This window comes from Oncorhynchus gorbuscha, linkage group LG21, assembly GCF_021184085.1.
Source record: "Oncorhynchus gorbuscha isolate QuinsamMale2020 ecotype Even-year linkage group LG21, OgorEven_v1.0, whole genome shotgun sequence".
Classification (NCBI taxonomy): Eukaryota; Metazoa; Chordata; class Actinopteri; order Salmoniformes; family Salmonidae; genus Oncorhynchus; species Oncorhynchus gorbuscha.
This window is the reverse complement of record NC_060193.1, coordinates 48038583-48059980: the sequence shown is the minus strand read 5'-3', so window position 1 is coordinate 48059980 and position 21398 is coordinate 48038583. Positions and strand designations below refer to the sequence as shown.

At 41.0% G+C, this 21398-nt stretch overlaps 1 protein-coding gene across 1 annotated transcript; it reads right to left on the bottom strand.

Annotated features, from left to right (window-relative positions):
- Nucleotides 1-5836: 5836 nt before the first annotated feature.
- Nucleotides 5837-19850, bottom strand: LOC124008186 (zinc finger protein 184-like). The gene is made up of 2 exons (XM_046319277.1): nt 19417-19850; nt 5837-8949 (listed from the first exon to the last, which is right to left on the bottom strand). Exons 1-2 carry the CDS (start codon nt 19694-19696, stop codon nt 8006-8008), a joined length of 1224 nt encoding a protein of 407 aa, XP_046175233.1. The 5' UTR covers nt 19697-19850; the 3' UTR covers nt 5837-8005.
- Between the last annotated feature and the right edge of the window lie 1548 nt (nt 19851-21398).

The following is a 21398-nucleotide window of genomic DNA, read 5'->3' as shown; positions in this document are numbered from 1 at the left end:
TATATTCTCTTACAATGTACTTCTGGCACTAAAGCATGACGGTAAATATAAATGGTGAAAGATTTATCCTGTGAATTTCTGTATGCAATGTCAAATAAGAGACTATTGTGAAAGCTGTGCAACAGTCATGGTAGAATGTGGTTTCTCCCCCTCACATGCCAGTTCAGATTAGAACAATTTGTGAAAAGTTTACAACAATCCTGACAGCATAATGGTGTAACGATTATCCTCACATGCACTCTCGTGACCGCCAGTGCTCAAAGATCTGCTACTAAATCAGCCATATGATTTCCCTCATGCGTAGTCAGATTATGGCCATGCAGAAATGATATGCCAAAATGACAGCTTTAAGGCTGCCCACTCCCTTTAAAAAAATCCTAATGTGATAACTCTCCATCACCACTAAGCAAAACATTTTCTACAGACCTGGCAGTGATATGATTTCTCCCCTGTGTGACTCGTAGATTTTAAGACCAGTGCCAAAATGAAAACAATTGCCACAATCATTACAGCTAAATATTTTATCCCATGTGTGGATCCTCGTGATAATTCAGATACCCAACTTCCGAAAAACCTTTTTTGTTTCTGTCTTGCATTTGCGATTTGCACAGGGGCTGAGAGTCACTGGTTTTCTCTGTGGAATCCTCTTCCTTAGATCCTTAGATTCTGTTTTGATCTGTTCAGTAGAGGCCATTGTCTTTGTATTCTTCACTTTGGGTTTGTGATGACTGAGTTGAGTACTGATCAGTCACTTTTCACCCAAGCAGGAGTGAATACAGCCTTCCTGTTCCTCTTTAATCTGTATGGGGTTCCAGTCATCTTGCCCCAGGATGGGGCTCAACTCCTGCTTACAGTGCTGCTGCTCAGGCAGAAACTCCACTTCAGAGACAATGAACTGCTGGAAATCTGAAGGGAAGGAAAAGGGATGAATTACAACTGAAAAGCTGATAAGATAGGGGTTTCTGAATAGTCTTGTCAGGCGGTGCTCGTCCTTCAACTAACATTGTAGACGATTTGTGCTATCTGACGTAGAACAATGGGGCCTCTGTTACAGGATAGGTTCAGCACCATGAAAGTAGTCTGCAAACTTCTACCACAACTAGCTAACCACCTTTTTGATCAGTCATGGAAGTAATTGTGCATGTTAGCTCAATATTTAAAAAGGTGGAGGAAACTCCAGTTTGGTACAGCCGACTAACGGTACCTAACCAAATGTAACAGGTATTAATATTCGATAGGGCTGTGACTGTCATGGAATTTTGGATGATCAATCACTCTAGGATGCCCACGAGCCTCATCTGAAGGTAGCCTGGTACCAGGTTTAAAAAATGTATGGAAGAGGTTTAGTGCCTAAAAAGGGGTTAAATATGTTCCCCCAAAAAATCTGGATACTTCTTATATCCCTGATAAAGGACAGACATTTCAAAACAAACTTCCTTGATTTGACTTTTTCCATGTATGAATCTGTTATTCAATGCATTTATGAGCCAAAAGCAGTTAGGCCAAATTCAATGTTTCACCCCCCCCAAAAAGTATACTTTTATTTTTTAAACCTAAAATTTTAAATCAAATAGCTAAATGCTCCTTGGTATGACCATCTTAAAACAATTCAATACATTATCTTAGTAGAACCCCAATATGGTTGTTTACACAGGCAGCCAATTGATACTTTTCACACCAATTGGTCTTCTGACCAATCACATCAGATCTTTTTCAGAGCTGATCCGATTTAGTGAAAAAAATATCAGAATTGGACTGCTTGTGTAATTGCAACCTATGGTACTTACCTGTTGTATCCTGTGTCTTTTGTTACAGTTCTGATTAAAGATTCTTTTGTACACTTCATAGCCAGGAGTTCTGAAAGTAGTGCTCACGAGACAAAATTGGTCCCTGAAAATTGCATACTATGTCACATGTGTACCACACCTTTGCTCTCTCTCGCACTGCTGTGTGTGCAACTTGTTAGCTGCCACTCAAATGGCGAGGGGCTGAAGCTCATTGGCTAGGGGTTGGCCCACGTGTGGGGGAAATGGTGCAGCACAGCATCCAGACAAAGTTGCTTTAAAACTACAGATTTTGTGGTAAAAAATAATGAATTATGATCAGATTATGCATGTATGAGGTAAAAATGTATACATCCAGTCAGAAATGGGAGGTTTAAAAAAGACTTAGTAATCAAAGTGCCAGTGCATGTCTTTAAATGGACTTAAGACAGGTCCAGCCTGGTTTATGGAAGAGTTTAAGCTGGCTGTGTAGCAACAAAAAAAAAAGATCAATGGGAGCAAGGCTTTAGTGAATACAGCACACGTTGCCTGAGCCACAGCAGTTATCATTTGAATGAACATTACAATACCAGTTAGTCATTGTGAGTGTATCCATGATTTTACCAGTCAAATTGACAGGGTTACACGGAACCCAAACCGATCCTGCATAAATGTATTTTGTCCCCCTACACCAAACGCGTTCACGACACGTAGGTTAAAATATCAAAACAAATTCTGAACCAATGACATTAATTTGGGGACAGGTCGAAAAGCATTAAACATGTATGGCAATTTAGCTAGTTAGCTTGCACTTGCTAGCTAATTTGTCCGATTTAGCTAGCTTGCTGTTGCTAGCTAATTTGACCTGGGATATAAACATTGAGTTATTTTACCTGAAATGCACAAGGAACTCTATTCCGACAATTAATCCACACAATGGCCAACCGAATCGTTTCTAGTCATCTCTCCTTCCAGGCTTTTTCATCTTTGAGTTTGTATGGTAATCGCATCTACACATTCATAGTATTACCACCACCACTGAAAAAAATTGTTTGACTTTCAATCACCCACATGGGCATAACCAATACCTGCTTTTATAAACCAACGAGGAGATGGGAGAGGCATGACTTTCAGCGTGATCTGCATCAGAAATAGAAAGGAGTTCTATTTTAGCCCTTTGCATTCCAGACACTCGTTGGCAAGTGAGCAGTGTGGGTGCAATAATTGAACAACTTGGATATCTACATTTATTTTGCGACGCTCACACACTCGACGTGTCTGGTCAGCATGTTAGATTCCAAGCTCATTCTATTAATTATACACTGCTCAAAAAAATAAAGGGAACACAATGTAACTCCAAGTCAATCACACTTCTGTGAAATCAAACTGTCCACTTAGGAAGCAACACTGATTGACAAATTTCACATGCTGTTGTGCAAATGGAATAGACAACAGGTGGAAATTATAGGCAATTAGTACCCCCAATAAAGGAGTGGTTCTGCAGGTGGTGACCACATACCACTTCTCAGTTCCTATGCTTCCTGGCTGATGTTTTGGTCACTTGAATGCTGGCAGTGCTTTCACTCTAGTGATAGCATGAGACGGAGTCTACAACCCACACAAGTGGCTCAGGTAGTGCAGCTCATCCAGGATGGCACGTCAATGCGAGCTGTGGCAAGAAGGTTTGCTGTGTCTGTCAGCGTAGTGTCCAGAGCATGGAGACGCTACCAGGAGACAGGCCAGTACATCAGGGGACGTGGAGGAGGCCGTAGGAGGGCAACAACCCAGCAGCAGGACCGCTACCTCCGCCTTTGTGCAAGGAGGAGCAGGAGGAGCACTGCCAGAGCCCTGCAAAATGACCTCCAGCAGGCCACAAATGTGCATGTTTCTGCTCAAACGGTTAGAAACAGACTCCATGAGGGTGGTATGAGGGCCCGACGTCCACAGGTGGGAGTTGTGCTTACAGCCCAACACCATGCAGAACGTTTGGCATTTGCCAGAGAACACCAAGATTGGCAAATTCGCCACTGACGCCCTGTGCTCTTCACAGATGAAAGCAGGTTCACACTGAGCACATGTGACAGACGTGACAGAGTCTGGAGAAGCCATGGAGAACGTTCTGCTGCCTGCAACATCCTCCAGCATGACCGGTTTGGCGGTGGGTCAGTCATGGTGTGGGGTGGCATTTCTTTGGGGGGCCGCACAGCCCTCCATGTGCTCGCCAGAGGTAGCCTGACTTCCATTAGGTACCGAGATGAGATCCTCAGACCCCTTGTGAGACCATATGCTGGTGCAGTTGGCCCTGGGTTCCTCCTAATGCAAGACAATGCTCGACCTCATGTGGCTGGAGTGTATCAGCAAGTCCTGCAAGAGGAAGGCATTGATGCTATGGACTGGCCCGCCCGTTCCCCAGACCTGAATCCAATTGAGCACATCTGGGACATCATGTCTCACTCTATCCACCAACGCCACGTTGCACCACAGACTGTCCAGGAGTTGGCGGATGCTTTAGTCCAGGTCTGGGAGGAGATATCCCTCAGGAGACCATCTGCCACCTCATCACGAGCATGCCCAGGCGTTGTAGGAAGGTCATACAGGCACGTGGAGGCCACACACACACACTGAGCCTCATTTTGGCTTGTTTTAAGGATATTACATCAAAGTTGGATCAGCCTGTAGTGTGGTTTTCCACTTTAATTTTGAGTGTGACTCCAAATCGAGACCTCCATGGGTTGATAAATTTGATTTCCATTGATAATGTGTGATTTTGTTGTCAGCACATTCAACTATATAAAGAAGTATAAGAATATTTCATTCATTCAGATCTAGGATGTGTTATTTTAGTGTTCCCTTTATTTTTTAAAGCAGTATATTTCTGTGTGCTGCATGGAGGGGGGTGTTGCCAAGGCAACTGTAGACTTGTTTTCCACAACACCATGCTTGTTTCAGCAAGGAGCAACAAAAAGTTAACACGTTAAGAAACTTACTCAAAACGCGTTTGTCTTCATCCATAACCGCTGGTAACTCAGTCATGTGGTCAGTTAATTGTATCTAAATGAAAATTATACAAACCTAAAAAATAACTTCTATTTCCATTGCCAACTATGTAAAAATAGACTAGAAAGCCCCCACAAAAAAATATGCTGCTAAAAATAAATATCCTATAAATCACATTGTCTATGCATGGCCTGTCTGCAACGAACTTGAAATATTGTTTAAACTACTAACTTGGGTCCAGCCTGAAGTTCCATGCAACATTGTAAAAAATAATCTGGGCCCTAAGTTTCCCATGCAGACCAAGATGTAGGTTATTTGCGCAAGGAACCAGAAGTAATCAGGTAGGCCTATTTTATTATGATTCCACTGGATCAGAGAATTAAACTTTTTACTTTCATGCTGAGTGGTTATTGAAAGGGAGAGAGCTGGATTTTCTTTTAGAAATACGGCGGGAGCATTATGCTGTGGGGATGTTTTTCAGCGGCAGGGACTGGGAGACTAGTCAGGATCGAGGGAAAGATGAACGGAGCAAAGTACAGAGATCTTTGATGAAAACATGCTCCAGAGCACTCAGGACCTCAAACTGGGGAGAAGGTTTACCTTCCAACAGGAAAACAACCCTAAGCACACAGCCAAGACAACACAGGAGTGGCTTCAGGAAAAGTCTCTGAATGTTCTTGAGTGGCCCAACCAGAGCCAGGACTTGAACTCGATCGAACATCTCTGGAGAGACCTGAAAATAGCTGTGCAGCAACACTCCCCATCCAACCTGACAGAGCTTGAGAAGAATGGGAGAAAACTCCCCCAAAACAGATATGCCAAGCTTGTAGCGTCATACCTAAAGACTCGAGGCTGTAATCGCTGCCAAAAGGTGCTTCAACAAAGTACTGAGTAAAGGATCTGAATACTTATGTAAATGTGATAGTTTTTTACTTTTAATAATTCGCAAAAGTGTTAACCTGTTTTTGCTTCGTCACTATAGGGTATTGTGTTTAGATTGATGGGGGGGGGGGGTTAATCCATTTTAGAATAAGGCTGTAATGTAATGAAATGTGAAAAAAATCAAGGGGTCTGAATACTTTCCGAATGCACTGAACATGTTTAATATTACATAAACATAGCATGTCAAATGTGCCATGACCTTCATTTGTTTTTTCCTCTCTGTCAGGTTAAGGAACTTAATTATTCTAACAAACTATTACTAAAGTTAAAAAGGCATTGGATTGGTGTAAACTTTGGAAAGAGTTCTTTCACCAGGGGCTTATCCTTTAAATCAAAGTCACATTCGGATTGTTTTATAATTGAAACCAAACCAATGTCCCAGCCGTCAAGTTGCATGGAGTCGTCTCTACTGGCTAAAAGCCTGGGCAGTGTTTTTGAGGACTTTCACCATTTTGCTTTCATTAACGTCCCAATTCATTGACTGTTCCTTCCTGATGATCCAGTTGGAGTCCTGATGCCGGGTCATTAGGAATAATCACCCTATGAATTTTACTCATGAAGAAGAAAATTGACTTTTTAGATGAGATGGCCTCAACGGCACTGCCCATTCTCTCACAGATGCCATCGTGACACAGAGATGTTATGTCTATGGTCCAGGCCCATCAACGTATATATTACAGCGCCCAGAAGTGACATCCTAAAACAACAAATGTCTCCTGGCCTCCCACACATAGGCTACTAAATATAAAAACGAAATAAACATTTCTATCAAAACAAACAAAATAAAAACTAGCAAATCAAGTCTAAAAACTAACTATTTCTAATCAAAATAAAAAATGAATATTAAATCACAAAACTATAATAACCTTGCAGCGATCACTAGCGCTTGTTCAAGCTATAAATGATGCAGAGGCCGGGCTGCTAGTGACCCAGTGTAAGCTTGCTAGATGTAGCCTATCTTCCTACTAACTGAATTAAACCGTCAACATTGTCAATGTTCCTGAAATGAATGTTGAATAACAGAAAAAAAAGTTACAAACCTGCTCTATAAACCTTTATCTCAGATTTCAGGATGACTTCAAGCAGCCCCTGTAGACGTCCGTTGTCCTCTTTCGATAGATAAACGTTGTCCTGGTAACTGTTACTCTGATATCGTTTTTGCAAATGCTCTGAGTATCTCATCCACAGCACCTGGTTAAAAATCACTCTCAACAACTCCAATTTAGACATTTTTCAGATAATGCCAATGGCTAGCTTGTGTTATGTTCTGTCACCCGTGAAGCCAACAGGAGTAATGAAGCACTTCCGGGTCAAGTGTAAATATTTCAAAGTTAGTCATGTCACGTGAAACTGTCAAATTAATAATATAGGCTAGAATGATTGTATTATCAACATATCTTATACTAGTTATAAAACACATGGACCTCGAAGTAATTCTGATTTTTTAAATATTTTTTAACAGGGCTCCCACTCTTTTCAATAAATCATTCCCTAACTTTTCCATAATGTTTTATCATGATTTACAAGGAAGACAATAGTACTCAATAGGGGGCTAAACACACAATAACTACACACCGAAGTAGGTATTATACATGCGTATATAAACAATGTATCAATTCTCTAGGTTTGTTCAGGTAGAGAATGGCTACTGGTGTCTAGTGGGCTGAACTGGAATCTAATGGTCCCTACTGGATTCAATAGGACCAGTTTAAGTGACCGTTTGAGCTAGACTCAGTTACAGCTTGCATCAACGTGGATTTCATCAGATCAAGATAATTGTATCACTATCATTTGACCAATTATTTGACAGATGTTGTGCAGTGATTGCCTGGCAGGGTTCACATGGAAAGTTATAAAACGAGACTAATATAATCAAGTTAAAAACTATGAACAATAGTAACTTGTCTGTCTGATGCCCTTCCCTACACAGGGCACAGTCATGTTCCCGTGCATTCTCTCCCTGTGTCTGCTAAAGCTTTTGTTTTGAAGCAATCATCACTTAGCCTATATTGTTTCTTCTCAGTGTGTATTCTGAAGACAATTCAATGCACTTTCGGCACTTAAGCATTTGACAGACGCTTGTAAGATTCCTCCCGTGTGAATGTCTCATACACAATGTCAAAAAAAGGCAGTCGTGAAATATTTTCTAGTCGTGGCAGTAATGTGGTCTCTCCTTTCCGATGTCCCAGCCAATTCAAACAATTAGTGAAATATTTACAACAATCCTGACAGCAATAGTTTATCGCTCGTGATTATCCTCATATGAACTCATGTGACTAACGCCAGTTCTGAAAGATCTGCTACTATAGCGACAATGATGGGATTTCCCTCGTGTGAATCCTCATATGCGTTGTCAGATTACCTTTATGACGAAAATATTTGCCACAATGATGACAGCTATAAGATTTCTCCCCTGTGTGAATCCTAATGTGACTACTCAAATTACTAGGACGAGCAAAATATTTGCCACAGACCAGGCAGCGATGTGGTTTCTCGCCTGTGTGAATCCTCCTATGAAGTGTCAGCTCACCAACTCGAAAAAAACATTTGCCACAATCATGACAACGATGCGGTTTCTCCCCTGTGTGAGTCTTTATGTGATAGTTCAGATATCCAACTTGAGAAAAACATTTGCCACATTCACCACAGCGATGCGGTTTCTCTCCTGTGTGGGCCTTCCTATGCAATTTGAAGCGGTCAAGCCGAGTGAATACTTTGTCACAATCTTGACAGTGATACAACTTCTCCCGTGTGTGGGTCCTCATATGAGAATCCAGTGTTCCCATCTGAGTGAAACATTCACCACAATCACTACAGAAAAATGATTTATCTTCTGTGCGACTTCTTTGCACTGGAGATTTCAGATCCATGGATTTTCCACCATTCGAGCTTTGTCCTTTTTCTGTCCATGTCTTCTTCAATTTGGACTGGGGATGAGAGTCACTGGTTGTCCCTGAGGAATAGTCTTCCTTCGGTTCTGTTTTGTCTTCAGTTGAGGCCATTGTGTCTTTGTATTCTTCACTTTGGGTTTGTGAGGACTGAGTTGGGTACTGATCATAGTCACTTTTCACCCAGGCAGGAGTGAATACAGAGTCTTCCTCCTCCTGAATGACGGTGAATTCCTCGTCTTCCTCTTTAATCTGTATGGGGTTCCAATTATATTGCCCCAGACTGGGGCTCCAATCCTGCTTATAATGCTGCTGCTCAGGGGGAAACTCCTCTTCAGAGACAATGAATTGCTGGAAATCTGAAGGGAAGGAGAAAAGAGTAGTTAGAATTTATAAGCTGATGAGCTAGGTACTGATGATCTGACATAAGATACATGGGGTCTAAGATATCCTATGCTATGTTCAGGATTTCGCACTCATCTGCGCTGTTGTTGATTGACTATTATGTACGCAAACTGTTTGGGCCAATCATTTTCACCAACAGCCGCAATCTGGCTCTAATTATCATAATGGAGGGGGCATAGCTCATTACTGGTCTAAACAACAATAATGATCCATAAAAAAAAACACAAGGGTAGTACAGCGAGTGACTGTCTTCAGTAATCTCTGTTAACACAGACCTCAAGTTTTGCGTAATTGGTCAGCTGCTCGATTAAGTTCTTAAGAGAAGAGACACTAGAACAAGGAGCGGAACAAGAACGAGGAGCTCCACCCTCTCTCTTTGCAAGTTATGGGCCAAAAGTCCCCTCCCGAAATTCTAAAGATGCTATCCAACTCTGAAATCGTGATTTGTTAAAAAAATAAATAATTAAAAACAGGAAAAATCCAAGCACCGGAACTATTCCTGCTCGTTAGACACATCTACGGTATCATTTACGTTTACATAGTCTGTCCACGAGAGAACGTCTACAGAGGATGTACTTAATAAACATGGATTTTACATTGTTTATTATATTCACATTTAAAATGATTAATATTGACTGCAAATTACTTAATTTCTCTCGCTATATGAAACCGGCACTATTGATTGTTAGAGTTAGAATTAGAATTAGAAGAGTTAGAATCCTAGAGCCGGACAAAGCCCAAACACCCAATCAAACCTGATATTTGACTGGAAATGTCTGTGGAGGGAGGTTTGCCTGATGTCTCAAACCTGAATTTAATTCCACTGATTTATTGACAGCTCCACACATTCTGAAACAGACTAGAGGTCGACCGATTATGATTTTTCAACGCCGATACCGATTATTGGTTGACCCAAAAAGCCGATAAATCGGACGATTTTATTTATTTACTTTTTACCTATTTGTAATAATGACAATAATACTGAATGAACACTTATTTTAACTTACTATAATACATCAATAGAATCAATGTAGCCTCCAATAATGAAACATGTTCAATTTGGTTCAAATAATGCAAAAACAAAGTGTTGGAAAAGAAAGTAATGTAAGAAAGCTAATGTTTAAGTTCCTTGCTAAGAACATATGAAAGCTGGTGGTTCCTTTTAACATGAGTCAAAAAAAAAAAAACTAAAGTTGTATTACAAAAGTAGTTTGAAATGTTTTGGCAAGTTTACAGGTAACTTTTGAGATATTTTGTAGTCATGTTGTGGTCACGTTTCGTGGAGAAAACTGTTTTTCTGGATCAAACACGCCAAATAAATTGACATTTTGGATATATATCGACAGAATTAAATCGAACAAAAGGACCATTTGTGATGTTTATGGAACATATTGGAGTGCCACCAAAAGAAGCTAGTCAAAGGTAAGGCATTAATTATATTTTTATTTCTGCGTTTTGTGTCGCGCCTGCAGGGTTGAAATATGCTTCTCTCTCTTTCTTTACTATGGTGGTATCCTCAGATAATAGCATTGTTTGCTTTTGCCGAAAAGCCTTTTTGAAATCTGACATGTTGGCTGGATTCACAACACGTGTAGCTTTTAATTTGGTATCTTGCATGTGTGATTTCATTAAAGTTTGATTTTATAGTAATTTATTTGAATTTGGCACTCTGCATTTTCACTGGCTTTTGGCCCGGTGGGACACTACTGTCCCACATATCCCAGAGAGGTTTTAACTGACTTGCCTAGTTAAATACAGATTAAATAAAGGTGTAAAAAATAAAATAATAATAATAAATAAAATAAAAATCGGCCAAATCAGTGTCCAAAAACACCGATTTCCGATTGTTATGAAAACTTAAATTGTCCCTAATTAATCGGTCGACCTCTAAAACAGATTTGTTTGTGCTAATGTTAAAACGAGGGGGCGTTGTATAAAACTCATTCATCAGTGACTGGATAGTCTCCAACCAATCAGAGAATCAAAGCCAATGTTGTGATTCATCATTTTTGTAGGCCCCATCTGGCCCAACCCATTGGTTTTCTGGGACCAAAGCAAATCCTGACTCATCGTGGAGAAGAAATACTAGTGGGGTGTGGCATTTGGCTAGGTAAGTTAGTAGGGCTGGGAATTGCCAAGGACCTCACGATACGATCATGATACTCAGGTGCCGATACGATATGTAATTCAATTCTCACGATCCTATATGTACTGCGATTTAATACTGTGACTATTACCGTCCAAACATATTGCTCACCATGTCTGCTGCAGAGGGACGAGACAGCCATGAGAAAACAAGTTTGGATCAGTCAAGGAAATAAAAGTGCTGAAAAAAAGATGGAGAACAAGCTGTGAAGGAAAAATACTGGACCTGGTAGAGCCAACTGGCGCAACAATATTGCAATAGAGGCCTCCCGGGTGGCGCAGTGGTTAAGGACGCTGTACTGCAGCGCCAGCTGTGCCACCAGAGACTCTGGGTTAAAATAATGTACTTGTGTAATTGTATCATCCCCCCCCATTACTAGTATTCAGGCCATATGGAGGTAGTTTGCAGTCAGTGGTCTGCAGCTGAGGGCAGCAGCTCGTACGGGCCTGCACCTGTAACAGCACATACGGGCCTGCACCTGTAACAGCACATACGGGCCTGCACCTGCAACACCTCTGTATGAGAGGAGGCACTAGTACAGTGTATGTCCCCCTATGCCACATATGTCAGAGTCAAGGCCCGCGGGCCACATCCGGCCCGCGAGAAGGTTTTTTACGGCCCCTGGGATGATCTTGATTTATTATTAGAACCGGCCCGCAGACCGCAGCAAGCCGGCAGCCCGCAGATCTTTTACACGCACCAATACTACATTTCCCACAATGCAACGGTGACGCACCGAGCAGTAGGCTGCTTCATTTCAATATTTATTGGCACAGCAGTTGTCAGCATCACAGTAAAATTAACTTTCAGATACCCATCAAAAATGGCAAAACGGAAGGTGGACACTGAGAACCGGGGGTTTCAAACAAGGTGGGAGTCGGAGTATTTGTTCACGGAGGTAGCTGGAAAACCTGTGTGTCTTCTGTGTGGAGAAAGTGTGGCGGTACTGAAAGAGTATAATCTGAGACGACATTATGAAACGAAACACGCGGACAAAAACAAGAATATGGACATGGAACAAAGGCTACAAAAGGCAGAGGAATTAAAACGAGGCCTCAAATCTCGACAGGCTCTGTTCAAAAAAGCCAAATCACAAGGCCAGGCTGCTGTCAAGGCCAGTTTTATTTTGGCAGAAGAGATCGCTAAATCAGCCCGGCCATTTACGGAGGGGGATTTCATCAAAAACTGCATGATTAAAGTTTGTGACGAAGTTTGCCCAGAAAAAAGGCAACTCTTTAAATGTGAGTCTGAGCAGAAACACCATTGCCGAGAGAGTAGACCAGTTGTCCATCAATCTAAAAGAGCAGCTTGTGAAAAAGGGAAAAGATTTCATTGCATATTCCTTGGCTGTGGATGAGAGCACCGACATTTCTGACATTGCCCAGTTGTCAATTTTCATCCGCGGAGTGGACTCCAGCCTAAGCGTGACAGAGGAGTTTTTGGCTTTACGTCCTATGCATGGCACAACTACGGGGCATGATTCGTATGAAGAGGTGTCAAGATGTGTAAATGAGATGGAGCTGCCTTGGGAAAAACTCGTGGGTTTGACAACCGACGGAGCACCTGCGATGTGTGGACACAGGAGCGGACTGGTGGAAAAGATACGGGAAAAGATGCAAGAGGAAAACGCGACAGGTGAGCTGACAGCTTATCATTGTATCATACACCAGGAAGCGTTGTGCGGTAAAGCCTTGAAAATGGAGCATGTAATGAGCATCATCACGCGCACAGTTAACTTTATCAGAGCCAAAGGTTTGAATCACCGCCAGTTCAAGGCATTTCTGACGGAGTTAGAAACGGAGCATGGTGATTTGCCTTATCACACAGAGGTGCGATGGCTAAGCCAGGGAAAGGTGCTTCAAAGATGTTTCGAGCTTCGTGAGGAGATTTGTCTGTTCTTGGACAGCAAAGGGAAAGACACAACACAACTCCGAGACGAAATGTTTCTGTGTGAAATGGCTTTTCTGTGTGACATTACGAGTCATCTGAATGCAATGAACTTGCAGCTGCAGGGTCGGGATCGTGTCATCTCTGATATGTACAGTACAGTGAAGGCATTTAAAACCAAACTGACTCTGTGGGAGACGCAGATGCGGAAAGAAAATTTGAGCCACTTTCCCAGCTGCCAGACCATGAAAGAGAAGCTCTCTACCAGTGCGTTCCCGAGCGCACAGTTGGCTGATAAAATAGGTATGCTTGCCGCTGACTTTCGACGCCGATTTGCTGACTTTGAAGCACAAAAAAGCAGGTTGGAACTGCTCGGTAACCCATTTGCTGTTGACGTGGAAAGCTCACCACCAAACCTCCAAATGGAGTTGATTGACCTCCAATGCAATGATGCACTGAGGGCAAAATATGCGGCAGTGGGTGCTGCGGAATTCGCCCGTTTTTCCTCCCGACACAATGCCCCAGCTGCGCATCCAGGCTGCTCAAACGTTGTCTATGTTTGGCAGCACATACCTGTGTGAACAACTGTTTTCTTTGATGAACTTGAACAAAACATCACACAGAAGTCGACTTACTGCTGAACACCTCCACTCAATTCTGAGGATTTCCTCAGCTCAGAGCCTTACCCCGAACATTGATGAACTTGTGGAAAAGATGGGACACCACCAAGTATCACCCTCAACCTCAAACAAGTGAACATTACTGTGCAATCACATATTTAGAGTTTTTACTCAGTTCAAGTTTAAAAGTTAAAGTTTAATATTTGTTTTCACTGCATGTTACTTCTCCTTAAACAAAGTGTTGTTTTTGATTAATAGATTTTTGCACTTTATTTTATTGTATTTCAATCCAATTATATTTTAAAAATATTTCAGTTGAGTGGATGATAGAAAATTGCTATTATTGTTTTTTTCTTTGAAGTAAATTTAGCCCACTTTTGCTAAAATAGAAAATATAGGCTACTGATGGTGCCTTGAATACCGGTTTCTTTCATTTAATGTTCATGTTATGGGGATTTTTATATAAAGGAAATTTGTCTTTTGTGTCTGTTGAAAATTAAAGATTACTGACAGAGCCATAAGAAAATATTGCTTTATTTATCTGATCATATTGGAATATATTTGTTAGGTTTTCAGTAGGTTCAATTAGGTTCACTAGACTATATGCGTCATTTAAAAAATTTTCAATGAACATTCGAACAGTCCGGCCCTCGGCTTGTAGCTAAATTTTTTATTTGGCCCTCCGTCCATTTGACTGACACCCCTGCCCTATGCAATTATGCAGTCCAATGCATCCAGAGTGAGATTAACATATTTTTTTTATGTTTGTTGTCAAATAAATAAATGAGTCTTTTGTTGAAATTATGTAAAGACATTCCAACATTGTTCGGCACATTTGTGTCCATTTGCATCGTTTTCAATACAGGACTTTTCATTTGGAGGCGAACATTTGATTCCACTACTCTTAATGTTGCTCATTTCACAGTTCTAGTGTGGCTGACCAGTGGGAGCTTGCTAGCCATAAGAATCGGACTAGATGTTCACGACTTCTCACTCTAGTCAGAACAGTGCTATGCCACGATCAGGACAGTCGGCGCGAGATATGGCTCAGAAAACAAACTCCTAACTATCCTAACCACGGGTTGGAACCACAATAATTTTCCAATCGTTTTGTTCTGAACAGAACCACCATTTTTTCGATCCGTTCCACTGTTCCTCCCAGCAAAATTAAGTTCTGAACCGGTTCAAACCAAAAAAAGTACCATTCATATTGTTCTTTTTTTAACCTGTAAAAGACTATTTTCCTCTCACATTTAGCTCATTAAATTACTTCCCCAACAGTGAGGATAGAGCAGCTTTCTATGGAGCAGGCAAGCTAGTTTGAGCGAGATGCGACTAACATTTTGCTGGTAGGGAGAGAGGGTGGAGAAGGTTTGGGTTGAAGCGTTGGACATCTTGCTGGACATGCATTATCTGAATTAGGCCCACAGAAATGCACCTAGGTGGAGCGGCTTCTATGGAGGAACTTTGATCTTAGCTAATACTAAATCAACCCATTGATTTTGACCTGCTATAGCGTTAGCTAGCCTACTGACAACATCTTTTAAAAACGAGCAGTATTTCAATTTTCTTGATTTGTCAGTTCGGATAATTAGGAAAACAGTGCTGTGTGTGAGTGAGAGGCCTGCCAGATCTTACAACGCCTAGATAGGTATTTTACAGTATTAGCTAACCACATCATATGTTATAGCAATCTGTCAGTCGATGACACGTTGTTGACGTGACACACAGCCATTGGATGATGCATGCAAGGACTGAGCAGGGGAAGGCGACCCCTGACTTGACCATTTCTTGACTGGTGAGGGGATTTAACTAATCTGGCCCGGGTAAGCGTGTTTTGCAATGGGTGAAGTCGGCTCAAAACACATGGAGTAATGAGTAGGATTCTGTGTTTTCAAATGCAAAAGTGATTGCTTTTGATAGAAATGCTTTTATCTGCCTTCCCAATGAAATGTATTTTTAAAAATTCAAACATTTCTTATGGAAAAGAGATGTACACTACCGTTCAAAAGTTTGGGGGTCACTTAGAAATGTCCTTGTTTTTGAAAGAAAAGCAAATTTTTGTATTAAATAACAGAAAATTGTATACATTGTTAATGTTTTACGTTACTATGTAAATTACTATTGTAGCGGGAAACTGCTGATTTTTTTATGGAATATCTAGGCGTACAGAGGCCCATTAACAGCAACCATCACTCCTGTGTTCCAATGGCACGTTGTGTTAGCTAATCCAAGTTTATCATTTTAAAAGGCTAATTGATCATTAGAAAACCCTTTAGCAATTATGTTAGCACAGCTGAAAACTGTTGTCCTGATTAAAGAAGCAATAAAACTGGCCTTCTTCAGACTAGTTGAGTATCTGGAGCATCCGCATTTGTGGGTTCGATTACAGGCTCAAAATGGCCAGAAACAAAAACCTTTCTTCTGAAACTCGTCAGTCTATTCTTGTTCTGAGAAATAAAGGCTATTCCATGCAATAAATTAAGGCTATTCCATGCATGAAATTGCCAAGAAACTGAAGATCTCATACAACACTGTGTACTACTCCCTTCACAGAACAGCAAAAAACTGTCTCTAACCAGAATAGAAAGAGTGGGAGGCCCTGGTGCACAACTGAGCAAGAGGACAAGTACATTAGAGTGTCTAGTTTGAGAAACAGACACCTCACAAGTCCTCAACTGGCAACTTCATTAGATAGTACCTGCAAAACACCAGTCTCAACGTCAGAGAAGAGATTACATTAGACTCCAAACAGCTAATCAAATGGCTACCCAGACCCCACCTGCAACTCTGTCATTATCTATGCATAGCTCCTTTAATAACTCTACCTACATGTGCATAATTACCTCAACACCGGTAACCCCCTCTATTATTATTTACTGATACTTTTTAATCATTTGTTATTCTCATCTTTTTTTTGTATTTTCCTGAAACTGCATTATTGGTTAAGGGCCTGTAAGTAAGCCTTTCACTGTAGTAGTAGTATTAGTATTAGTAGTATTTGGAGCATGTCACAAATAACATTTGATTAGATTTAACTGGTGGGAAAGGTATTAGGTAAAGTTAAAGCAGTGAGGATCAGGAGAAGTGGGCTAGTTTTGATTTCTTGTACTTCTGCGGAGCAGAAAGAGCATGTGGTTTGGCTCATCCGATTTGAGCAGGGCGCCCATCAATGTGAAAACTCAGATTAAGGGGGTAATATTGGGCGTGTCATGGGGAGTTGACGTTAAAGAATAGAAGAATATCCCTGGAGTGGATGACGCAGGTCGGGCAAATTGAGTGGTTAATGGAGAGAAAGTGAGGAGCGTCCTTTTGTTTTTTTAAGCGGAGTCCCTCTCTACCTAGGTGAAGTTGGGATATGTGAATTATGTCAGAGCATTTGTGATTTCTTACTCCAAAATGGGCAGCGGTTCGTGTGCATATGTGCATATGATAACTGTGAGAGTAGTTTCTAAATGTTCCAAAGTATTATGTCTCTGTCCCTCTCTCTCACCCTCCCCATCTCCTTTGTAACAAGTCGCCATATTGCGTCAGACTGCTAGGGACCTGTTTTAATGTATTAAGTGTGTATGTTTATCCTGTGTTACCATTTAGTTTTGTGTCGTACTGAATCATAAGTAAGGCTGTTTTTTTCGCAGATGTAGGTTACGACTGTTCAGAATTATGATATGAGGTTATGATTAATACGTTGACTGTTTTATGGATGTGATAGGTAAAGACCTTTAGAGTTTAATTCAGGCGATGGCAAGTCTTTAAACAACCGCTCTCGTGGTGCCCCAAATCCTAATGAGTTAATTGTTACACAATGAATTTAAATCGGGTAACAATTAAACATAGTTGATTAGATAAATAGAAGTCATCAGATTAATGAAAGTAAAGTCATGACAGCCTACTAAATCATTGTGAATGACCTTGGTCCTAGAGTACACCCATGTCGTCATATGAAGGGAAAAAAAACGTATTTGAAATTTGGGACAGTTCATCTTCAGTTTGGGACGATTATGAGAAAGAGAGAGAAAGAAGAAAGAGAAAGAGAAAGAGAAGAGAGAGAGAGAGAGAGAGAGAGAGAGAGAGAGAGAGAGAGAGAGAGAGAGAGAGAGAGAGAGAGAGAGAGAGAGAGAGGAGAGCTGTGCACAACGGAGCAGAGGGGAGGACAGGTTCCTATTAAGTCCATTACTGGCTGTTCAGAGGGATGGAAGTCTGCAGCAAAAAAATATGTTTTCTTTTCATAAAACAAGACAAAAAGGAAACTGTTGGCGCGTTTGGATTTCTATACTCCAGTAGAAAATATGATTATTTTAGAGCAATACCATTTTACAAGAATGTTCAGAAAAAACAGCATATGTTTTAACCATTCACTATCATGAACCAATAACAAAGGGAGAAATGGAGAGAACAAGGTAAAGCAGTTGGATTAACACGGAACCCAAAACGGTTGCGCGGGTGCGCCATCGTGCATAAATGTATTTTGCCCCCCCCCCCACACACCAAACGCGATTACGACATAACCAATGAGGAGATGGCACGTGGGTACCTGCTACTATAAACCTAAAAATACATGTATTCATACTATTTCACCTTTCCACAAGATATAGTCCCGACGACACAAATCTAGGGTTGCTTCCCAAGCCGGGGGCGGTTGTTCGTTCTATTGGTTCGGTTGCTGGAGACACGACCCAGTCAATCAGTCTTTTTGTTCTGTATCTATGGACGTGACCCAGTTGTTTGTTCTAAATGTTTCATTGTGTATGTTCTTATCCCTTACTTTCTAGCTAGCCAACTAAGGCTAATTTACAGTCACGTCAAAAAGTGCAGCCAGATTAACAGCAACGTAGCCGCATTTGCATTTGTTTAAGCTGTTTTCTAGTGACATTTATTTGGATACATCCATAACGAGCTAATGAGGCGCAATTTGCCTGGCATAGAGAATGTGCTCACTTGTCAGGACACTTGATCAGAGAAGCTAGCCAACAACACAGAAAACACAATCACTTCAAACTGAAAAGAGACTGCCAACTAGCTGCACTTCGTTTCGTTTTATATTTTTTCATTTGATATATATCCATAAAAATGATGCCAATTGGTTCACGATTTCGTCTCGTCCCGACACGTTCATTACTATGGGACAGCAGGAGATCGAATTTAAATATTGAAACTATTTTGCAAATGTCTGAGACAGACAGCAAGGTATATACAAATCTCCGCTGTTGAAAACAAAATGTTAGTCTAAAAGAAATGTGAGAATGTCTAGATGCTTTTTATAGTGGAGATCCAAGTTTATAAATTGCCTGGCTGGGCTGATGAGACAGTGGATCACACAGTCAGATGGAACAGAGTAAATCGGCTAAATCTATGACGTTAAAATGCCTGTGGCAATTTGTGGATTATAAACTGGGTGATTTGAGCCCTGAATGCTGATTGGCTGACAGCTGTGATACCTGTGGTATAGGTCTGATGTATGACAAAATATGTATTGTGACTGCTCTAATTGCCTTGGTAACCAGTTTATAATAGCAATAATGCACCTCAGGGTTTTGTGGTATACGGCCAATATACCACGGCTATGGGCTGTATCCAGGCACTCCGGGTTGAGTCGTTCAAGAAACAGCCCTTACACGTGGTATATTAGCCATATACCACACCCCTCAGGCCTTATTGCTTAAATAGATAACGGCTGGAATGCGGTTTTAACCAATCAGCATTCAGGATTAGGCCCACCCGTTTAACAACCTGGCAACCCTAAAGACAGTTACAAATCGATAGCCCACCTTCATCATCAGCCGCGGGGGAATTGCCGGAAGGATTGTTGGTTCTCGATGAACCACTGGTAACAAGCGTCTGTCCTTTGCCACTCACCGACATGTACCTCGACTCGGTCAGGCTGAGTTGCTTCTCTAGCATTTTGATTTGCTCTTTGCTTTGAGAGACTTCTACACTTAACGCTCCACAACAATCCTCTACTAATTTGCAAATCTCTGTCACGGCAGCGGAGGCTAGAATGTCCATGACGGAGCTTATCCGTTGATGCAAAACACTCGTCTCCGACATTTTAAGCCCTTGTTTTTTTCTTTTTTTTTGTACCGGTCACAATTACTTAATCTATTTGGATTCTAAACGTTTTTTGCAGCAGCAGCTAATTCACGAAATAGTCATATTTTTAAAGAACATATGGCTTCTTGTTATCAATGTTTCGCCATCTTTGATAAATGTGTTCTTTCTTGGGAGCACATCCGGTCAGATTTTAGATAAACAAATAGTTAGAAAGCGCCACCTACCGCGTGGAGACTAGAAGGCGTATTACTCAGAGTCAAATCTTTGAGCACTAATTGAATTTGGTGTATTCTCTGACAGTAGGAATTTATCTTATTGGTTTGCAGAATCATTGTTTAATATTTGAGTAAAATGTTTTTTTTTGTGGCTACTGGTTAATCAACTTGAATAAAGGATCTAGCACTGGAGTAATCTTAACCTCAGACAAACTATGCAGTTGTATTAGTCTCAAGGGCTTAAGAAAAACGTTATTAATATTGTTCATGTCTAGTACATATGCTTATTGTTTTTACCATAGATATAGAATATGGTCGGTCTTTTTTTGTACACCATCTCTTACTGGAAATGGAAACTCTCTTATCCAAATAAGGCTGTATAAACATTCCATGCAAAACTTCTCATCGAAACACACCCCCATATCCAGTCTACACCCTTTACTGTATTTAACAGAGCCTTAGCCGAGCCTAAGACAGGTCTCAGTAAACAGGTGAATTGAGGCTCAATAAATAAATGGAGGATTCTACAGACTTTCTGTTCTCATCTTAAATCTTTTCTCATTCCATGTTATGCTGTCAACCAAAAGCAACATATCCAATGTTTTTTTATACACACACACACACACACACACACACACACACACACACACACACACACACACACACACACACACACACACACACACACACACACACACACACACACACACACACACACACACACACACACACACACACACACACACACACAAAAAACATGTTTTACTTACACAATAATACCAGTTTAAGTACATAGAAATACATTTTTTGAGAAATTACAACACATTTAACCTGTTGGCAAACACTTATTTAAAGTAACTGTTTGCAGTAAAATAAGACCAACGTTCAAAGCAGTGAGAAATCTTCATGCACTGAATTGTGTGTTGCTAACAAGATAGTCAACGTTGTGAAGCATTTTATGGTCTAACATGCGCAAATGAATGGGTACTGTGTGCCATGTGTGAGGTTCCTCCAGCCCTGGCCCACTACAAAAGGAAAATCGAAAATGTGTCATTTTAGTAGTTTAATCTGACCTGCCATTCATTTTAATGGGGAACACAAGTAAAGGTTAAATAAATAAAGTAGTTGCTGGTTGCAGTGCTCTGGCTATACCAGCTGTTATAGTAAAAAAAATAAGTAATTTAGCAAATGACTTACAGGAGAAATTAGGGTTAAGTGCCTTGCTCAAATGCACAATGGCAGTTTTTTTTCCCACTTAGTCAGCTCAGGGTTTCGAGCCACCGACCTTTCAGTTGCCGTTACTGGCCAAACGCTCTTAACAACTACGCTACATACAGCTGCACTGCTGTCCCTTTCCACTAACAGATCTGATATCATGCCTAGCTGCATGAGTAAAGTATCAGAACTATTTTTGCTTAGGCCCAAGTGTTTTTCCGGACCATGTGACCCGAGTGAAAAATTCTGGGACCAAAAAGGTTCTGCTC